Source organism: Apodemus sylvaticus, chromosome 12 (genome assembly GCF_947179515.1).
Source record: "Apodemus sylvaticus chromosome 12, mApoSyl1.1, whole genome shotgun sequence".
Lineage (NCBI taxonomy): Eukaryota > Metazoa > Chordata > Mammalia > Rodentia > Muridae > Apodemus > Apodemus sylvaticus.
In genome coordinates this window covers 65,869,151-65,891,460 of record NC_067483.1, presented here as the reverse complement: position 1 = coordinate 65,891,460, position 22,310 = coordinate 65,869,151, and the positions used below count along the sequence as shown (strand labels likewise).

General features: G+C 41.6%; 1 protein-coding gene across 1 annotated transcript in view; it reads right to left on the bottom strand.

The window, feature by feature from the left end:
- Astn1 (astrotactin 1) overlaps positions 1-22,310 on the bottom strand; it is a 317,026-nt gene that overhangs the window by 26,693 nt on the left and 268,023 nt on the right. Inside the window, exons 17-18 of the mRNA XM_052200999.1 lie at positions 8,254-8,522; positions 1,852-1,985 (exon numbers count right to left, since the gene is read on the bottom strand). Coding sequence (XP_052056959.1) covers positions 1,852-1,985; positions 8,254-8,522 — 403 coding nt within the window. The remainder of the gene's footprint in view (positions 1-1,851; positions 1,986-8,253; positions 8,523-22,310) is intronic.

Sequence of the window (22,310 nt, the reverse complement as noted above, 5' to 3'; positions counted from 1 at the left end):
AAATAGAAACTAAGGCCGGCCCCTACTGAGAAATAGAAGTGTGTATGATTTACATGGACTTATGTAAAAGTAGAGTACGTTTCTATTTCTAACTACCAACTAAAGTGCAAAAAAATAAAATTAAGATCTGATACTGGAAGAAGTGATCAAAGCTGAGAAGAAAAGTGCAGTTTTAATAGTTTATAGTTATAGTTCTGGGATATTTTATAGTTTAATTGTTCACTTCTTATGGGTGATCCCTCACGCACCTTGCTTTTCAGTCATCATACTTGGTTAATACTTGTTTAGAGATGAAGTCGGCCTTGGGACTAGGCTAGATCTTGTGTCCCTCTGGCAGTTTTCATGATACCTTTTTACAGTAGCTTTCATATCTGATTAATCTAACAGTACTTGATTCCTTTTCTACTAAATGAATTTTATTTTATTTTATTTTACTAATTAGGAACTTGTTTTCTATTTTGATTCAGATATCCAAGTTACAGCTACAAAGATCAAGAAGCCAATGCTGGAATATTTATAGGCACCTAAATAAGGAAATAAATTTGCTTGCAGCAATGGTCTGTTGGTAACATTTCCCTCTTTCTCCTTTGGTTCTACCTCTTCAACATCTACCCCACCTGTGGATTCCTACCTACAGTCCAGTCTTCTGTGTAATTATCCCTGTAGCCACTGCAGGTCTTGGTTGTCCTTTTGGGCCTTCTAGGCCCTTATGAAGTTATAGGGTCATGTACCACCACCTTGTCCTACCAACACTATTCATAGAAATAACACTCTGTGAAAGACACCTTACTAGAGGATAACCTGAATTTCTACATTGGGTCCTGGCCTCTCATCTTAGTCAGTTCTGTTTAACCGCCTCATGAGAGATTAAGAATTGGGACAGGCTCATTCTCAGCCATCTCTGAAGCACCTCATACATCCCTTCAATACAGAAGGGATGTTGACTCCAGGCCTCGTCTCTTCACAGTGGGTGTTGCTTATAGGGTTTCCTTGCTCCAGCTATGACCCCAATCTACCATTTTTCTGAGATTAATTGAGATCTTGGCATCTCTAGGTTTTATTTTTATTTTTTATTTTTCACAGAGCTCCACCTGTCCCTCTGCCTACTGAACATTTACACAATTATCCATTGATAGCTCATGGGCAAGTGCAAATGGGACTGGCCTCCTCCTTTTCCTCCTGTGCATCCCTCCTGATGGGTTCCTCCTCAACTATGGCTTACCCCCATAGTTAACAGTCACCATGACCTGTTGGTTTTAACTCAAAGTCATTTCAAGTTTATCCTCTCTGGTATTACAACCACTCTCAGCTATGACCTGCTTCCTGCTCTATAACTGTGGAAAAATACAATCTTCTTGAAGTGATTTTTTTTGTCCATTAATTGAAAGTATGGCAATAAGAGTATTTACCTAATGCATATATTGTCTGGCACCGAGGAAGGCTTTGAGAAGTGGTTATGTTGCTGGTCTTGTTCCGCTCTTACTATAGACCTCTAACGTTCCCTGTAGCAACAACACTGGGACTCTCTGACCTTCTACCTATACTTGTCTTACCTTGCCCAACTGTTATTTGCTCCACAAAGTCTTTATTGTTGCCCAAATGTAGGATCAAAGAACAGCTCTTCACATTTTAAAAACCCAAAGATTCATCCCACTATTTCCATTAAATATCTCATGTGCCTGCCCTTCCAACATACTGAAAGTTCCCTGTGGCAGGAACTATGCCACTTTCTTCTTTCCAATTCACAGCACTCAGCCTATCACTTTGAGACTAATATCCACTCGATCCTATTTTTGAATAATGGTGCTGAAGGCAGACATGCAGGAGAGGGGCATGGGAAGGGAACCATACACAGGCTGTGGGAGGGGCGCACAGGTAGGGAGTCCATCTGCTCCAAAAGCAGTAGAGTCACATCGACACCAGTCCTCAATGACATCTCCAGTTCCTGAACACCAGAGGGAGCTCATGGTAGCCTCCTGTAAGAGCTGAAACAAACAAACAAACAAACAAACAAAAAACAAAACAAAACAAATCCAAAGTGTGAGTGTTAAGAAACCATGATTAGGTGGTCATTACCAAGATACCAAGTGTCAGGGTCCCTTCAGAGAAAAGACTGTATCACCACTGCAACTCCATTCTCTACTCTGAAGCTGTGCCCCAGAAGATGGAATATGGAGTAACTGCAGCTTTGTAGTAGCTCATCTCTACAGTTAAGACCTGAAACCTTATAAACCAAATGTGATGACACATGACTGAAATCCAGGCATTTGGAAGCAGAAAGATCAGAAGTTAGATACAAGTTTGAGGCCCATCCTGGTTAGAAATCCTATTTCCAGCAGAAAGAAAGAAAGAAAGAAAGAAAGAAAGAAAGAAAGAAAGAAAGAAAGAAAGAAAGAAAGAAAGAAAGAAAGAAAGAAAGAAAGAAAAAGAAAGGAAGGAAGGAAGGAAGGAAGGAAGGAAGAAAAGAAGGAAAAAAGAAAGAAGTATAAAAAGGAGCTTTTGCTTTGAAAGAAAGTATACACCCTATCTCTCCCTCACTGCACTCTGTTACACCTCATTCCGTGTGCTCTAGTAACTAACTTCTTTACCTCACATCTCTGTCTGGCCTGCTTTTGTTCTTCTTTCCTCTGTCTACCCAGAAGCATTTTTCCCCTTCTTCAAGCCTCTCTGTGCATCCATACCTGCCCTCTCCATCCTACTCTAGTCTGTCATGGTCCCTCAGACTGTTTGGTGATCTATTTTGAATGTGCGTGGTTCTGCACAGAATTGTGATTAGACATCTTTCTTCAACTGTGAATAGGAAAAGCTGTGTAATATAAAGGCTAAATTCTGAGTCTGCATCAGTCTTTGTGGCTGAGAACCTTGGCTTTGTCAATCATTACCTGTGACCTTGGACAAGTTACATGAACCCGGTTTCCACTCTGATAAAAATATCACTTTCCTAATAGGGATGTTGTGACAATTAAATGAAACAATCTATGCCAAGTGACATAATAAATGCACCGCACCTGATACACATTATTGTTTTTGAATGACAGGGTTGAGTCTCACATAGAACCTTATAAAAATTACAGTCTTGCATAGTTCTTTACATGAAATAATTTCATGGAGATGTTTGCAGTGGAATAAAAGAATCAAAGCTAAAATCAAACCAAAGAGGCAACAGCACTTATGACATGGGCAATTTTCTGGGAAATTGACAGGGAAAGATGACCTCTCAGAGGGCTCATGCTCCCTCAGCCCTGATAGTCTAAGGGTGAAAGTCCCGGGCTATCTATGCTCCAAGCTGTGTCTCTGAAGCACTTGACACCTTTGGCCTTTCTCCCTCTGTTCTAGTGCCAGCTTGTCCACATTGGTATGCTAGGGAAGGGAAACATAGCTGTCTTGTAGAAGTTCAGGCTCTAAAATCACAAGAAAAAGAAGAAAGTGTGGGAAGGGAATGGAGGAAGATAGGAAGAGAAGAAGGGGAAGGAAAAGGGATAGGACTCCACAAATACCTAAACAAAGAGCCAGTTATCTATGTTCTAGTCTTTCAAAGTTTAGCATTGGCTACTGTGGTAGTTTGAATAAGCTTGGCCCATGGGAAGTGATACTATTAGGAGGTGTAACCGTGTAGGTCTAGGCATGGCTTTGTTGGAGGAAGTATCTCACTGTGTAGGTGGGTTTTGAGGTCTCCTAGTGTTCAAGCTTGACCCAGTGCAGAAGGAAGCCTATTTCTGACTGCCTACAGAAGATAGTCTCCTTCTGCTGCCTGGGGAGCAAGATGTAGAACTCTAACTTCCTTCTCCAGTACCATGTCTGCCTAGAAGCTGTCCTGCTTCCCCCTATGATGATAACGGACTAAAACTTCTGAAGTTGTAAGCCAGACTGAAGTAAATGTTTTCCTTTGTAAGAGGTGCCTTGGTCATGGTGTCTCTTCACAGCAATAAAACACTAACTAAGGTAGTCACTTAAGGCTATGAGCTATACTGAATAAAGGCCCAACTGACTCCACTCCTGAGACTTAGAGTTTTTAAGAAGCAGGAACTGATTCTTGGTCATAGTTACAATTTGTATAGATTTTCTAATTTGTAAGGCCCATTTAGATACGAACTCTTGGATGGATGATAGTAATGACTTACAGTGAAGATTTTAAGAGTGATAGCTAGGTCCTTGTTCAGGGTCACAGGCTAGTGAATGAGACAATATCAGGGAGTGGACCCTGCATGGCTCACTGGACTCAAGCTCTTGACTAACACTGGCTCCACCATAAACTTATTTACTTTATGCTTTCGACTAAGATTCAAGTTAAAAAGTGAGCTTTTTAAAACTAGGAAGACAGACTCTTTAAGCTAGACTGACTAAAAGTGCCTGCTGTTTGATGGTGTCTTCAGTCAACACCTGTTTGCTAACCATCTACAAGGGGCCATTTCCTGTCCTAAGCACAAGGGAACCAATGACGCAAAAGAAGACACATATGGTCCCTGTGGCATAAATTTTCCAGCTAGATCATAAACAAGCAAGCCGGATTCATGTAAACATCCAAATTCCACAATAGTTTGGAGGGGTCCTAATGAAAAGGTGAGGTCTATGGGTGCTCGAAGCAGCAGGAAGCCTCCAAGAGGAGGGAAGGATACTACTCAGCTGCAAACAAGAATGGAATTATTCATTTGGGGGGAAATGGGTGGAATTGAAGGACAACTTGTGCAGTGAAATAAATAACAGATGAAAATACAGGTGAATATTTTCTCTAGTATATGGAAGTATAGAAAGAATTGACCTGAAAATTAAAGAGGAAATGTTAAGTAAGGGGAAGAGGCAAATGGGGTGGGGGAGGCCGACTGTGATCTAAGTACAATATAAGTTTGTATGGAAACATCACAGTGAAACACATTAAAGTGTGTTAATACATACTAATGATTTTACTTTTTAAAGTAATCTGGTAACAAAAATTGTAGTGATATAGGCAGAAAAGCTAATACTAAGAAAGCAGGATCATTAATAAAACTGGACTTCTAAAACCAACTAGAAATATCAGTTAGTCTGTAAGAGCCACAAGGGGAAGAACTTCTTGGACAGGGTGGCAGGAGTGGATTAGAGATATTTGTAAGGAGAAGTTCCATCGCAAGAGCAATGATAAACCACTATTAGATTTTAAACATGGAACATGATCATACTTTTAATATAGAAAGTATGGCAAGGCAAACACGTTATAATTATTTTAAAAGCCATTTATTCAAAAATTTTACCACTCTACTTTTGATCCATGCCACTCAATGAGAGTTTCTACTTCAGAATACTAAAAGGAATCTAATTCAACAGGTTGGATAAGGGTATGTTATGGCTTGGATATGAAGTGAATTCTTTAAAGAAATCTTGATCCAAGATGTTGGTATTACTTGAGAAGTGGTTGGAAGACACTATTTTCATCCATATGTCACTATACCGGTTAATACATAACTTATTAGGAATTGGAAAGTAAGCCCTGTAGGAGGACATAGGCCACCAGGGCTTGTTTTGAAGGTTAGTTATTAGTCTTGGAATAGTCTTCCTGAATTCTCTTTATTTTTCAGCTACCATGAGGTAATAAGGCTTGTCCTCCACATACCCCTACTCTGATGATCTTCCACTACACCACAGGTCCAAAATTATAAGACCAGACAACCATGGACTAAAATCTGAGGAACTGTGATATTCCTTCCTTTTAAGTTGATTGGGTGGGGTGTTTTGTCACAGTGATGAAAAGTTGACTATAGAAAAGAAGAACCAAATCAAAAAAGCCCTTTGAAAAGAAAGAGAAGGAAAAATTCCACTTATTTTTAGACCTACAATTTGCCATCCCATACACTCCCTTGGGATTCCATACTTGTTAACAGATGCAATAGAGTCTAGACAGAACAAACAAACAAAATAAAACAAAAAGACAACCCCTCCCAAATGCTGGCTAGTGTTTTTCTTAAAGAAAGAAAAACCTGAATTTTTACTTTATGTTTAGCAATCGAATATTTATTCATCCATTAATTTATTTATTTAGCAGAGTATTAACTATGCACCAGCCCAGGCATTCTGTAAAAGACAAAGGATTTCTACTAGTCTACAGTGTGCAACAAGTATTATCAACGTAGATGCACACTTTAAGATGTGTACACATACAGAGGTGGTTCCATAAAGAGTCTGAGTTGGACTGGGAGCATGGCAGAGGGGTCACTGGGAGTTAGTGGTGCATGAGCTGAGACATGGCATAATGGTAGGGGTTTTCCAGCGACAGAAATGTGATGGAGTGTATTCTTGGGACAGAGATTTAGAAGTCCAGAGGTCTGAATTCAGGAAATAAAATGTGTTGTGTTTGAAGAGGCACAAAGAGTTCTATTTTGGAGTATAGAGTCCTAACAACCTAACCACTTACATAAAGACAGATAGGATAATGAGCGGCCTTGTAATGTTGTGCTAAGGACTCTAAATTGTACTCAATCTGAAGACTCATTAAATTACCTTGGTGCCAATATGGCTAGAAATCCATATTGTACAGTAATTCCAGGTGCTTTAATACAAGGACCAACAAGAATATTGCTGCAATCAAATGTTTGATATAGTGAGAAGTTAGGTTGTGATGGCGGGGGCTCACATAAGAAAATAGATAAAGGATATAGGTGTTGCTCTTGATGATGGAAAAGATACTGGAGATGACAAGGACATCAGTTCCCTTTAATGAGATGGGGACACCAGTGGTATCTATTTGAGATACGAGGTAATGAGCTAAAGTTTGTTGGGTTGTTTTAATGGTCTAATCAATTTGTCTATCACAATCACAGATTTACTTGCCATATGACCTCTAAAGTACTTGACACAGGGTCAGGTGTGTCAAGTACTTCCTGCCCCTCTCTGAAAACAGATGCAGAGGAAATGGGTGTTTGTCAAGCAGGGAATCCAGAGAGGGGCTGCTGGGGTTGAACTTCCTTAGGCATCCTGCTTTTGATTGATAACCCCCTCCCCCCCAAGTTCTTTGTTTCTCGATGAGCTCTTCTCTGTTCTATAGCTTTATATACTCTAATTCGAAGGATGACCCTGCTGAGCTCAGAGCCTCCTGAATCCAGACTGGTGAACCAGAAAGTTCTTGGTTATCAGATGCAGCAATGTGAGGGAGTACGATGTTAAGTGGGCAAGGGTAGGCCTGTGATAATAGCACCACTCCTTTGGGTGTCCAATGAACCAAGCCCTTCCTTCTTTAAAGTCCCTCTCTCCCAATCCTCTTCCAATATTATCTCAGATTCAGGATGAATGTGTAGGCCAGCAGGAACCATTTGTCTTTTTGTTCCTGTGTGTGTGTGTGTGTGTGTGTGTGTGTGTGTGTGGCGGGAAGCTGTATTTTCAAACATTCATTGAATTATCTATGGAAGAGGTGGGTAGGTGAGAGAAACACACATGCAAAATCCCTCCTGTGAGTCTGAACAACACCTATGAAGCCAACTGTGACACACCAGGTGTCTCTTCAAAGAGAAAAAAAGGAAGCAATTATCACCCCACCTGGATGGGCATTCCGCTCCTCAGGTAAGCTGTTCAGCATTTGCCTCGCAGATAGTCTCAGAAACCTCACTCTCTTTCAAGTTTGGCATGGCTGGTGTCTTTGTGTGTATGCTGGCTTACTCTAGTCTGTAGGCTGAAGGAGAAGTCACTGTCTCTGCACCTCCCAACCCCGCACCCGAATCTTACTACGGCTCACACGTTTTCTCCTAAGAGCTTTAGGGACAGAGGCAACATATGTCTTGGCCTTCCAGCATAATAAAACATGGGAAGATCAGCACGGATGTAGTGTTTTGTCCTTTAAGCCTGTGATGAGCAGGGTGCCAGGGCCTTCCAGGCTGAGGCTGCTAGGGCCTTCCTCTGGGACCTGTATTTGACTTGCCCCTTCTAATCCAGGTTGGGAGATCAGTTAGGCTGGTTTACCTGCTCAAGGGGGGAGAGAAAGATGAGTGTCCTTATACCATGCCCCCTTTGGGAAAGGTATTACAAAGGCTTTACAAAGTGATTGCGTGTGCTTTCCTAATAATTTCCTTTCGGCCCTTTTTATTCAGACTTCAATAGTGACACTTGAATTGCATTATTGTGGGTATTATAGAATGCATTCATTTGATTTGACATAATATGTAAACATGCAAATCTAAACAAACTAGGTGCCGCTCTTAGTTGAACAAAAAGATTCTGCAGCTGGGTTGCTGTGTGGAGAAAGTTCTTGGTTTTGGTACCTTCCAGAACCAAGTATCCCAACTCTCTTACCCTCTGAGTCTGGTTATTGGTCACCAGTTCATAGATGGGGGATGCTCTTGTCACTTCCAGCAGAACTGGCTCGGCAGGGGTTTCAGGGCTGGATGTCACATGACACAAAGGACAGGATGAGGGACACCTCCCCTTGCTCTGGCACTCCATCCGGACTCCAGCTGCCATACGCTTGGTGCCGGAGTCTGACAGGCTAGCGATGTATTCTGGGAATGTCAGCACCTTGGGATCCCTTTCCCGCTCCTCCGACTCATCAGATGGGGAGTTGCCTGCCAGACACAAGCAAAAGGAACAGTGAGGGAGGCAAGATAGAAAGGACTGCCATGACTTGGTGGCTCCTAAGTTCTGAGGTCTAACCTCCAGAAGTTGGAAAGTGCCACGGAGGGAGGAAACTCTGTCATTCTGCTTAATTAGGGGCACGCATCTTCCCAGCGACATACAGAATTGGAAATGGCCTTTCAAGTATGAGAATAGGTTGTTTCTTTTCTGAGAATCACTGGCTCCACTGATCCATACGGAGGGAGGTGTCTGTGGTAAGTCCATTTCCCAGAAAGCAGATGGTAGCAAAAGTGACTGCTCTATGCCTTGGTTTCCTCATAGCTCCCAATTCTAGCATTATTAAATGAATGAATAACTAAATGACACACATATGATTTCTAACATGCAGGAAACGCTCAGCATCACAATCTTGGTCATAGTTGCAACTGAGGTTTAAGGAGTCTTCCTATGGCATTGGGGTTGATCTCCTTTTACCATTACATTACCATTACCAAGAGTCTACCATTAATTACACTCATTTCTACATATCAAGAAAGGACACCATCATCAAGGTCACAAAGATTGTGAAATTTGGTATTTGAACCCAATTCCATCTGACTCCAAAGTGTTTAAGCCAGTATTTCTTGGCTGTATAATTAACTCATGTATTGAGAATGCAGAGGAAAGTTTGGCATTTTCAAAAAGATTTTTTTTCACTGTTGTTTGCCACTTAGAAGTTAGCTACACAAACTCTTGATCTATTTTTGGTGACAAACATGAGAAGAGCCTACTAGAGAATAATGGTTTGTTCCCCACACAAGAAAGCACCATTTGCTCTTTCTTCCTTCAGTCCTCCTGTTTATCCATTTAACTCATTATCTATAAAGGACTCTGTGGACAGAATCCTCCAGATTTCTTAAGCTATTTCTGACAGTTGGTGTCCCAAGCAGGAAATGATTTTGGAGAGACTGCTGTGCCTTCCGAGATGGTGGGTACACAGAATGTTCTGGTCTCCACTGGGTGTGTTAAGAATGTCATACTTGATGGGACACAGTGTGAACTGGTTGAAAGGCCTCACAGAATGGATCTAGGAGGTGATTGGGAGATATAACTCACTGACTTAGAAAAGAAAATGTTCTCTCCTCTGCGGTATCAGGAGCACCCTCTAGGCCCTCTCTTACTTGATGTGTAACATGGGCCTATGTGGGAATGTGGTGAGTTTCCCAATGGTCTTGATTCCCAAATGAATAGCATTATATGGATGAGACACACTTACCCAGCAACTCCTCACATGGGACTTCCCTTGTGTGTAAAGGCACAGGACACACTCAGAAACTACGGGAGTCAGTCTATTTAACATTTATATTTTACTTAATTATAGATCCAGGATTGAGCTACATTCCCTCATGAATTGTAGGAAAATTAGACAATCACACACACACACACACACACACACACACATTGAAAGTCAGAGAATGACATCAAATAGAGACCAGACTAACCAACCTCAAATCACTTCACCCAGGAGTTTATCCTTATGAATATATATTTAGGCTCCTACATCTCATTCATGGTTCTGCACTTTTTCTTAGGCTAAGAATGGATTGCTAGCAGTATTTGAAAAGCCCATAGACCAGTTAAGACTTTCTGCACCCTATTTTTGATCCTATTTCTTGTCTCCTTCAGACTGCTGAGTGACTGGTCACAGTAGGTAGAGATGGAGTAAGGTCTTTGGGTAGTATCTGGTGTGTTTGCAAAGTCTTCAGGAGGTTGGGAGCCTTTTCCTCTTTGGCTCTAACCAGCCACAGCCCTCCTTTGTTGAAACGCCACTCTGAACACTTGCAAATCTACAATATGAACACTAGATGGTGGTAGTTGATCAAAAATGACTATTTTCAGCATTGTAAGACCACACCAGAGAAAATACATGTTCACAATTTTAAGGATGGTGTGGGTATCTCAACGTTTTTATGGCTCTTTTTCCTAACATACAATTAAAACTAAAAGGCAAAGCAATTACAAATTATGTACCTCATATCTTCACGAGAAAAACAGGAAAACCAAGTGACAACGACAGCATAATTGAAAGAAGGCTCATAAGAGAAATTTTTAAAAGAATTCTCCCCTAAAATTCTTAATTTTGTGTAAAAAAATAAGTTACTTCAAATGAGAAGTAATATGCCAACATATTTTTTTTTCTCTCACCTTTAAGCAAATTTTCCTAGGTCACTGTCTAGGTGAATTGTACTGAAATATACCACCAGGGGGCGCTGTAATGTGAGTGCTATGTAAGGCGTTACTTCCCTGCCCTCCAGCTGGCCATCATTAAAGCTTGTAATTGCTGTGAACAAGAGGGGCTGCTCCCCTTGCTGCTGTCTTCTGGCAATGCCGATTAAATTCAAGATGCAGTTAATCCCTGTCAATACTCGTCCGCCCTACATTCTTGGCAAGCTTAGAGAATACAGTAGGGTGGCTGAGAAGAGCATGTAGGCTGAGGAGATGGGTGTTTCCAAATGTTCCTGCTTTTTTTCTTCAGGACCTTAGTCTCAAACTCCCTCCCACTCTGCACCCCGCCCCCCCCCCCAAACCAGGTCCACATATCAAGTCCCTGCTGGAGCCAAGGCCAAGGCCAGTATACCTTGCTAACACCATGCTCACATGAGATGGAACTGTCTAGAAAGAGGCTGGATTTATACAGAGCAGTGAACAGTGAACTCCCCAAAGTCATCTATTCAGTCTCCAGCCAAGAATAGACATGTGCACGAGAGAGATTTTTCAAAGAGGAAATGCATTTTCTATGTGCAGTTAAAGATACAATTGGGAAATACTCCTTAAAATGATGGAGTCCATTGATGAAAGCCCATATAAATCTCCCTTACCCCCAAAGAGAGTGCCACCATTCACTGCAAGGCAATGAATAGCTCAGATCCAAAACTCTTCAGGAGAGCCTGCACTGTGTTGGTGGAAAGGTGGGAAGAAGGAAAGCCACTTTATCTCCTATGACTCAGTGGTCCCCTCTTCCTATTGGCTATTCCTATTGCAGTCTTTGGACTATTTCTCCATCCTCTGGCACCTAAGTAGATGCTCCTGGAATCTGAAATACTGGGATGCTTCTTAGGAGAGTAATTATCTACTTCAGTAGATACACAGTCTTTGAACAAAAGAAACAATCTATGGTTAAGGTTTTGGCAGATGATGACTGGCAAGTATGTCATCTGACAAACAAACAAACAAAACAAAAAAACCAAAACTAAACAACAACAAAACCAATAAACTCATGGCTCCTCACCGGTGGCATTGCAGAATCCACATTTTTTTCCCTCAGGGTGGTCTTCCAGTCTGGCTGTCACACTTAGCTTTCTTACAAGTAGAAGAATATTCAACCTGGAATGTAGTTAACAACCCTAAAACTGCAAAGCATTTTGCAAATACAGTTTGCTATAAATAAGTGCCATTTGCTTTAGGCTAAATCTGTATCCTCCAGCACACGGTGGATGAGTTTCCCCAATAGAATATCATGGTATGAGGATATTGGCATCCTTAGTGCTCAGAATCGCACTGTGTATGTGCCCATGGCCTTAGGCATGGACATATTGGCCCACCTCAATTCAGGGGCCCATTTCAATGAGGAAAGTGACCAAGTCATTCTCATGCAGGCTCTGCTCTGCCTGTGTGAACTCACAGGTCACAAAGGTGAATTACTTGTTGTGAAGTAAATTGGTACAATTCCTGTAGGATTCAGAGGACTGCTTAAAAATCTCTCTCTTGAGCTGGCGCCTAAGGCAATGAGATGCTAATGACATCACAGCTAGAACTACACAGGCAGTTCATTAGGCAGCTAAGAAATCAAATGCAAACTAATCAGATCATAGCTTTGGGGGAGAGCTTCGGAAGGTTGACATGGGCCAATGAAGTACAGTTCAGCAAGATCTACCAGAAGACTGCCCACCCACAGCCAGTAGGACAGGACCCACCCCAACCTTTACCCCTATCTGCCTGCCGTGTGAGCCATGATTCCAAGTTATCTGACTCACATCACCCTCATCTCAGGTCTTCTAAGTAGAGGAACCCAAACTGGAATGTCATTAAAAACCCTAAAATAGGTTACAGACAGTCTCTTCAACTGGTTAATATCTTTGGAAAGAGTTTGAATTTGGTTGGGACTTGGACTGAACACCTAGTCATGCCATGAGCACACATTCTCTGAGAATTAAATCTTAACTACAAAGGACATACACCGAGCACTTCCTATTGTTCCAGATGTCTGATCATAGCTTCCTGACATCAGGAACAGGGCCATTCTCACCTTTGATTTTCATTTCCCTAGTTTATCTATTGTTTGTATCTGTGTATGTATGTAGATGTATCTAGAGCTATCATCATCCTCCCTGTCTATATCTTCATTCTTTGTGTGTCCTGGGAAAATTATCCTAAGCTCCAAACATAGTCATGAATGATTACAAAATGTCAAGCTTAAAGAATAGAAGCAAACAGTCCTCCTGTCCCTGACAAGGTCCTCTTAAGAATCAAGTGAAAAATGCAGGCATTACTGTGGTAGCAACTGACTCCGTGACTCCAGCCACGTTCTCATCCCTAAGTGGCAAAGCCTGTTAGGGCATCCACGTACACAGGTTACATGATGCCACACCCAAGGACCCCCCCCCATCTGTGGCCACCATCTCCTCCACACGCTCTGGGCAGCCTCTTTCTCTTCTTGCACATCTCAGCTCAACAGAAGGGATAGATGGTGCCCCAGTTGCTGAAACAGCTCAGCTCAAATTCTCTCTCTCTCTCTCTCTCTCTCTCTCTCTCTCTCTCTCTCTCTCTCTCTCTCTCCCTTTCCCTCTCTCTCTCTCTCTCTCTCTCTCTCTCTCTCTCTCTCTCCCTCCCCCTCCCTCTGTGTGTGTATATGTGTGTCTGTCTGTGTCTGTTCTTTCCCTCTCCATCCCCCAAGATTCATTTAATATTAAATTACATTCTCTCCCCAGCCTGTATCCTTTCCTCCATGTTCAATACCATGAAAGGGAATTAGCAGTTTTAAACCTACTCCATGGATGGCCTCAGTTGTTGGTTCTTTCCTTTATCTCTTGTCAGCTGGATGAATTGGGACAGGTTTCACGACCTTCTAGAGTCCATAATTTCTTGTATGAAAAGTAGAAATGTCTAGAGGGATTGATTCTTCACCAATACAACCTACAACCCAACTGAGCATGGTGATACAAGCCTGTAATTCCAGCACTTGTGGGGCAGAGGCAGAGGATCAGAAGTTTAGAGCCATTCTTTTGTTATGGGATGAGTACAAGAATCTGTCTCAAAACACTAAAAACAAAACAAGCAAAACTGCAAATCACAAAGTCAATCTTGACCAGGCCTCAGGATATAGCAAGTATACTGTTAATTCATTTTCTCTGACCCTGCTTGTCCACTTACCCTGTTCTGCCTACAACCAATATCACAATATGCCGAATGACACTGCCTTGCTCTCCAGTACAAATACCTCAGAGTACCCAAAACAAATACTTATTGAATGATGAGACTGTTTATTGAATAATGAAACCTTTTCCAATGAATTGTATATAAAGTGATTATGTCCTGCCTTCTTCAAATGACATCTAGACAGCTGAGCTTCAATTAACTTGTAGCACAGTTCTCCTAGGTTCATTTGAAATGTTCTAGATTTGATTGAAATAACCGGGTACATAAGTGGTTCATCCCCACTACTCTCAGGTATAAAAAATTGTACAGAGACAACTCGTTTACAAAGATTTAGCTAAATACTGTAGAAACTTCATTCTACAAAATTGTAACCTGTACGTGTGCATGTCCATGTGGATGTTGAGCAATTTATTTACTGGAGAAGTGAGGATTCGGGCTTAAGAATGGAAATAAGCAGAGCAGTCAGCTCTGGTGCAAAGGGGCAGCACTTAAAAAAGTGTGGTTAGAAAATCTGAGGAGTTCTCTTAAATAATACCTTCAGGAATCAAAAGGTCAGGACAGATGGCCCAGGGTTCAGCAGAATGTACCCAAGGACTTTATGGAAAGGAAAGCACCAGTAGGAGAGGGAAAGGGAAGGGAGTTCTGGGTAGATCTGGAGAACAGATGCATTCCAGGCAGACTGGGAGTTTGGCCTCACATGTGTTTCTTCTCCAGCACCGAGAGATAGCTGGACTCTAACAGTTGACATAAGGAAGGGAGACACCTGGAAATCTGTTTCCCCTTCTGGGAGAAGGGGAAACCTTCTACAGTTTTCCAAATCTCCCAGACCCCACCTGCACACAGGGACCCCTCCAGGTTCTCAGCTCTCATCCATCAATTCCCAGTCACTCTAAGCAAGCAAACCTACTTAAATAATGGAAATCACTCGTTCCCATCTACAAATATATTTAGAAAAACAAAACAAAACAACAATAAAATGCAGCAAGAGTTTGTATTCTTGTCCTTTCCTACCAATGAATCCTAAAAAGATCCTTTCTTCAGCGTGTACCTTTCTTTTATTCTAACATTAATATCAAGGTGCATTTCAGACTCAGTCCTTTGTTATTTCATTAGGAAATTTCTAGAAATAGTGCCTCTCTGCTAGCATCAGACCCTGAAGCCAGTCCCTGGAGAGCAATACCCAAGGTTGTGGTGGCGTATCTGTCATCAGATGCCCACTGACCACCGTCATAAAGTGCCAACAGCTGGGGTATCCAAGGAACGATGTCTTCTGGAGAAGCAGATTTTTGTTTAATTGACACTTACCCAGAAAAAAAAAATGCTTACTTTTTCTGCAGTTCTTGTTGACATTTTTCTTTTCTAAAAACGCAGTGTTCCAATTTCCTGCCTGCTTCATAAAGCATTGCCTACCAAACAGAATTAAACCTTTCCCCCAAGTGCCTCCAGGTGATGGTTTTGTTCATCAATTATGACTATGCAGATTTGGAAGTTAGAAGAGACAGAAATAAAATGGCATCAATGCCCCAATGGCTTTTAAAAATTGATAGATAGCACAAAGTTATAATTTCTTAAGCTAATCCCCTTTTCATGGGCTTGTTTTCTAACAAATAAGTGTCGGCTTGCAGTCCCTAGCTAATTAGGTTCATGTTAAATTTAGATTTGGTGTAGGTACAGTGTTCAGTTTTTGCCAAAAGCTGTTAGTCAGCTTTGGCATGGGAGCAGTGAATTCAATAATAAAGGGTCTAATCCACTAAGCATTCCATGATGCCTCTTTTGGTCAATGACAATGACATTGGGGTCAAAGTTCAGTCAATGAAATTTTATGGTATCAGAATTTACCAACGAACTATAAGACAAACTCCAAAATAACCTTTAAAATAAATATTTGACCTCCATCTGCACCCTTCTTTTTTTTAAAAAAAAAATCACAATTTTTGTGTAAAGAAATAAAAGTGACGCTAACTCAGCAAGGTAAGCAACTTTTTCTGGAGAGCTTCTGGAAATCATCCTTGCACAGCCCATACATCTCAGGAGGGGTAAGGATCAAATCCAAGAACTGCTGGGAAGCACTAAAGATATTGCTGCAAAAACAAACTCCTCGATTCAGCCGCACGGTTAGTCCCCAGTGTGTAAGACGCTGCCCTAAGCTATGCTGTCATGGTTCATGCCCAGTGCTCCACACTTGAATGTATTCAAGTCAACGAATGCACAGGAATTATGTCCATCCTCTTCATAAAATCCACCAAAGGAGAATCTAAACTTTAAGATTCACCACATGGGCAACACCAGAGAATTTCAACCTTAGCCAGATTAACCAGAATGGTTTGCTAAATGCCCACATGGGACTGGGAATGTGGGAGGCTGGGCCCAGCCTTCAGGATTCACAGAGCTGGTCTGGATTATCCCTGCTGTTTCCACACAGACAGAGTGGCATGGGTCGGGGCAGGGGTAGACAGGGCTAGGAGACAGATGAAAATGAGGCGCACCTGCTGGATTTGCCATTTTCTAATCTCTACTAGCAGGAAGGCATGACTGGATAGGCACATTCAGCAGACTACCTTCGTGCCTGTGTCTGGAGGTGTGGATGTAGGCTTTCCATCTCTATTTCTCTTGTGAGACTGAACTGAGAAAACAAAGATATGCCCCGTAATATTTCAGGGCTAGTGTTTTTCTTCTTTTGGGGTCCTTCTCAAGAAAGATCCAAGGATACTCTCAGAGGAAGAAAATAATATGACCCAAGAAGCAGAAAGAATCAGAGTCCTATAGATGAAAGGGAGCTTCCTCCTCAGCTAATGTTAAGGATCCACCTATCTATAGAATGGAATTAATGGGGCTTTCCTCTATCCACACCACGACATTATTCTCACTCAGGTAGGAGACCTGTGTGTGTCCCTCTGGCTCTCAAGCTCAGCACTCCATCACTCGCTGCTTCATGCTGCACTCTGCACTTTGGAGGGTGTGTGCCTCTGGATCCATCCTTGACTCCTTCCCTGTGTGCCTCTGCCTGTCTGTCTTCTTTTAAACCTGGACAGGAGCACAGGGCAGGGAACCTTTGGAGAGTTCTGAAATAGGGCAGCCCTGGTATGGTAGCATGGATTGCTCTGGCTCTAGGGTCAATGAACAGGGCTGCATGTGGTGTATGTGACTGAGTGAGGACAGCTTACATGAGTTACGTGCAGGTGGGGAGTCTCTGGAGTTAACTCAGCTCCATGGTGTGATATTCAAAGCTTCAGCAAGATGCTGCAGAGGCTGGTTATAAATATCCTTAACTACCAAATGGTCTAGAAATTTTTAATAAAAATATTATTCAATAATAATACTACTCCAGCCAGCAAGGGAATGTTGTAACGGTCTCCATTTTCCTCTGGATACTCATCTAGCTTCTGTTTTTCAAATGAATTTGGATGTTAAATCCTTTTGCTGCCCTGACCAATTTATTCTGCAAATTAACTATATATGACAGAACTTAAAGTCCGTCGCCACTTAGCTCTGCTTCGCTGAAATTTATGCTGCTTCTCTGCCTGCTGGAGCCATAAGCTCAAATACATTGTGACTCTCGCTGGCGATTTGGGATTCTGCTCAGTCCTCTCACCTCTTGGTCCTCATCTCTTGAGTTCTAAAAACTGCTGAGTGGACCAGGCTTCTTTCACCTTTTGGTGACCTGCGCCCTCTGTTCTCAGGTCCTCTGGTCTCTGTGGCTGTCGCTCTCAACCTCAATGAAGTTCTCATTATAAGATGCGGTTTTACTCGGGGCTCTAAGCCAAGCTAGTAGAGAGACCCAAGAGTCTCAGACTGGTTTTCAGAACCATGTGTTAGTAGTGGGGAAGTAGCCCAATGGTATGAGACAAGAAGGTTAATGGTTAGGACTGTATGAATGCTAAGACCGCAGATGGATATGAGAGCATATTTAAGAGAATATGCTGATGAAGATGATGGAGGGAGGGCCAGTGCCGCCATGAAAAACCTACACAGGGATTTGGCTCGTCTTTTGTTGGACCACGTGCAGAGTTACATTCATCATGGAGAAGGCAGTTAGAATTGTGAGATACAGGGGCATGTGGTCACATGAACAACATCTGAAGGAGATGGGCTTAGCATGGATGCAGTGATGCCTAGCAGCTCTCCAGTGGGTTATCTCCTAGATGTTTAGATGTCTGATGGGTTATCGCCTAGAACAGAGATCACATGCTTTCTGTGTATTTTCAGAGAGCAAAGTTCAGACCAAAGGCAAGAATTAAGAGCGAGATGAGTCAATTGTGCTTCGGATTGCACTGAGTACCTGCTTGGTGTCAGAAATGGTTCTCAGTGTTTGTGGGGGGAAAGGCCAGAAGGAAATAAAGCTCACTTGACAATGTTCCTTGATACAAAGAATAGAGAGGAATGTGGCAGTGATGTTAGGGCTTGTGTTAGAATAATAGGAGACCCTTTGGTACACACACAGAGATGCATTGAAATTTATTCTACTGGGGGAGGTAGGCTGAAGGAAGACACCAAATTTCTTTAAGAATGACTTTTGTAATAATATTTTCAGCTTGCACAAAGCAGGCTAGGCAACTTTGGAGATGGCAAACTCATAACCAGAGATATTATTCATGTAGAAGCTGGGGAACCACTTCTTGGGGGTATCAGCATACTGTAGGCATTTCAGAATTAGTTCTATGACCACTTTAAAGGGAAATTTAAGCTCACTATTTGCAAATCAGTGGAGGTGGATATTTGCATCTCATCAGGCAGCCCTTGGGTGCTGACTGAAGCAGGCTTCAAGTAGCAAGTTGAGATTTACTATTCTGGACAAGAGTAATCATTTATTAAATATTGCCAGAATACCTTATAAAATTCTTATAAACATTTCTAACAAAAAAGGTTACATGGTAGGATAGGTATCTATGGATTTCAGCAAGTAACTGTTTGATGAAAATAAACAATTCTACTGTTTATGGAGATGTTTTTTTAAGTATTTATGCAGAACCCCAGAATGTAAAATAGGACAAGTTTCAAAGCCACTGATTGCAGCTCTGATGACCTTGGCCTGAATTGTTCCTGAAGCAACCAAAGGTACTTCTCAGCCAGGAGGGTTTGCTGGATCTGCATAGGTTACTGTCAGAAGAACCAGACTGAATCATGTACCATAGTTAATTTGATCCCAGGATTTTACAAGACAAAAATGCTCTGTCTTCTGTCCTAATCAACGACCATCTGAGTCAGACGCATTCTAGATTCTTGACCAGAGAAGAAATCTACTCAATTCCTTCAGTTCATCTTCTCATGAAAAAAGTGCTCTGATGCCAGCTGTAGTGTGTGCCAGCAATCCAAGCACTCAGACGCTGAGGCAGGAGGATCTCGGGTTCAAGTCCAGCCTGGGTAACACATAGAGCTTGATGATAGTCTGGGCTACACAGTGGCATCTTTTCTGAGAGATGGAGAGGAAGGAAAGAGAGAGAAAAATAAGAAAGAAAGAGTCTGATGGAGAAATGAGAAAGGGTAGCTATACATAGTCATTCAATGAGATGACCACAGACAACGTGAGGAGGGGCAGATAAAGGTACATATTCTCTCCTAACAAGGCTCCAGGGTGCACACATACCAATAGAGTGCCATATTAATTTTTCATTCAAATGTCAGAAGGAACATTTTATCATTAGATTCAACAAGATAGTATAGTGATTTTTGTGCTAGTCCTTAGAATTCTTAGAACAATATAGAGGTGGGACTAGTATATATAACAAATAATACATCTATGTGTTTCCCATAGTCTTCTGCCAAGGAAAAAAGGGCTGTTATTGCTATTAATATAACATGCCCAAGTTAGTAGCGAAGATAACCAGTAAGGGAGTTATCGGTTATTTGTTGGTCTTGCTACTTGTCCATTCAACTCTCTGCTTACCTGGGCCTCTGCTCTACTTTGAATATGATTAAGGTGTGTTCTCCAAAGTTTCAGATGTGCAGTCCTTCATATGGTGCCATTAAAAGATTATTGGGGCTTTTAAGGGATAGATCCTTGAGTCACTGGGGGTAAAACTACCCTTGGGTGTGATTTAGGTAACATCTATGAGACCCCTGAGATGGTTTTCACTAGGGTGGGGCCTGTTATAAAAGAGCAAGCTTGGACACTGCCCAGACTCTTTGGCTTCTCGTCTGGTTTTGTCATCTCCACTTTTTGCTGGCACTCTCAAGCAATATGATGCCATGTACTTCAAGACCTTCACTAGACTCAAACAGAAGCTACCTAGAATTTTGATCCCAATAACCATCTTTTCTTTATGAGCAGTCTCTAGTGTTTTGTTATAGTAATTACATAAGAAGTAATGCTTTTTCTTAAACATCTAACTCCCTTGAATGAAGACTGACCATGCAGCAACAATAACCAAGGCAGCAAATGTATATAGTCAGTCAGATGGACAGACAGACAGACAGACAGATATCTCTTTCCTGCAGCAGAAGCTCCCAGAGTCTCTGGGGAGGCTGAGTTTAATCAACAGATAGGATCAGGAAGGTGTCTATGATGTCAGCATTTATAAAATAATAAGGTGAAAAGTTCCCTCATTGGGAGAATGGATACAAAGTCAGAGCCACAGGGTGAACCTCGAATTGGGTGGGAACAAAGGAAGGAACAAATAGTGTGGAATGTTGTGATAATAGGCCTTCAGGTAAATTTGAATATGTAACATCAAATAAAACATATGGATCATTGGGTAAGAGTATTTGCTGAACAAGCATGAAGACCTGCATTCAGATTCTGGCACATATAAAAACCAGAGCATCACCACATATGTTCTCCTGTAACCCAAGCACTGTAGGAGACAGAGATCAAAGACTCTGTGGGGCTCGATGGCCACAAACTAGGTCAGGTTCAATGAAAATACTCTGTCTCAAATAAAGATGGCTATGATATCCTCATCTGGCCTCAGCATGCATGCACATAGATAAGTGTAACTGTGCACACATATGTTCATACCCCATACAACACAATAGTGAGAGGACTAAGGAAAAGGAAAAGGAAGATGAGGAGGAAAATGAGGAGGAAGAGGAGGAGGAAGAAGAGAAAGGTGGAAGAGGAAGAGGAAGAGGAAGAGGAGGAAGAGTAATGATGTGGAGGAGGAAGAGGAGGAAGAGGAAAAGGATGAAGAAGATGATGAGGAAGAGGAGGAGGAGACTACAACAAAGGCATTTCTGACTTGACTAATGATGTCCTTATGGGCATCCCTATTGTGGGGATGTTTGTTCAGAGTGACAGGAGACTCTTGTTCTCCAGGGAACCCTAAAATGGGGAACGAACATCTCTAGAAATTGTCTATTCGTCATTATTAAAGTGAAGAAGCAGAGAGAAAAGAGGCTACTGGCCACGCTGAACTTCATCTCAAATAAAAATGCTGTGCTAGTAGAGTGGGATTAAGCTCTGATCTTGAAACCCATTCTTTTCCATTACAAAGGATTCTCCCTGAAATGTAGCCATGGTTGGATGATGCTTACACAGGGCGGATGGGATATAAACGGGAGCCATTAAGAACTTCCATTCTGTACCTTAAATAACTATTCATAATACTTAGCTGTCAGCACTAAGGGAGTGTTCAGATTTCTAGATTATCTTTTGTTTTCACAGAAATGAAAAATGCCTGCCCTTCTATGCATCGGTAACACCCAAGGGGTATCTTTACCCTGACTACAGCTGGAATCAGAAACCTACAGAGAAACACACTCCAATATATTAAGTCATAAATTCTATGTATTTCCAAAGCTTTCAGCCATAGAATCTTGGATTTAATTTTCATTCTTCTAGTAACAAGGCTATTGCCAGCCAATTCAGATATTGTCCTTACAATACTATAGTGTCAAAAAAAATACACCTACAAAATGCAATGTCTGTTCTTGTGTGTGTACACTGCATCCCCAGTTAAATACCCCAGTGCCAATTAAATGATATTAAGAAATATGGAAGAACTGGATCCATTAAAAGGCTTTATCAGAAAGTTTATGATACTTCAAAATTGTAGAGGCTCATCAAACAGGAAAGACTCACATGTTGCTGGGGCCTGCATTTAAATCTCAAGGTCAAAATAACAGTCATTTTCCCCATGCACACATCATTTTAGGTCTTTCTTGAGCTCCATTTATCAGACTACTAGGACTTTCTATCAAAAAGTTTCTTAACATCAGTGAAAAGTCACAAGACCCAAAGTGGAACTCAACTCAATTCAATAGAGCAAACACGAAGTTATTGAATGTCTATTTACAAGGTGCTCTATGGCTTTTCTGAATATCCCAAAATGAATTATATGTAATCCCCACATTCAAAGGATCTATTATCTCCCAGATGAGTGAATACAGACACAGAAAATATAAATGGCATTTAAAAAATGGAGCAT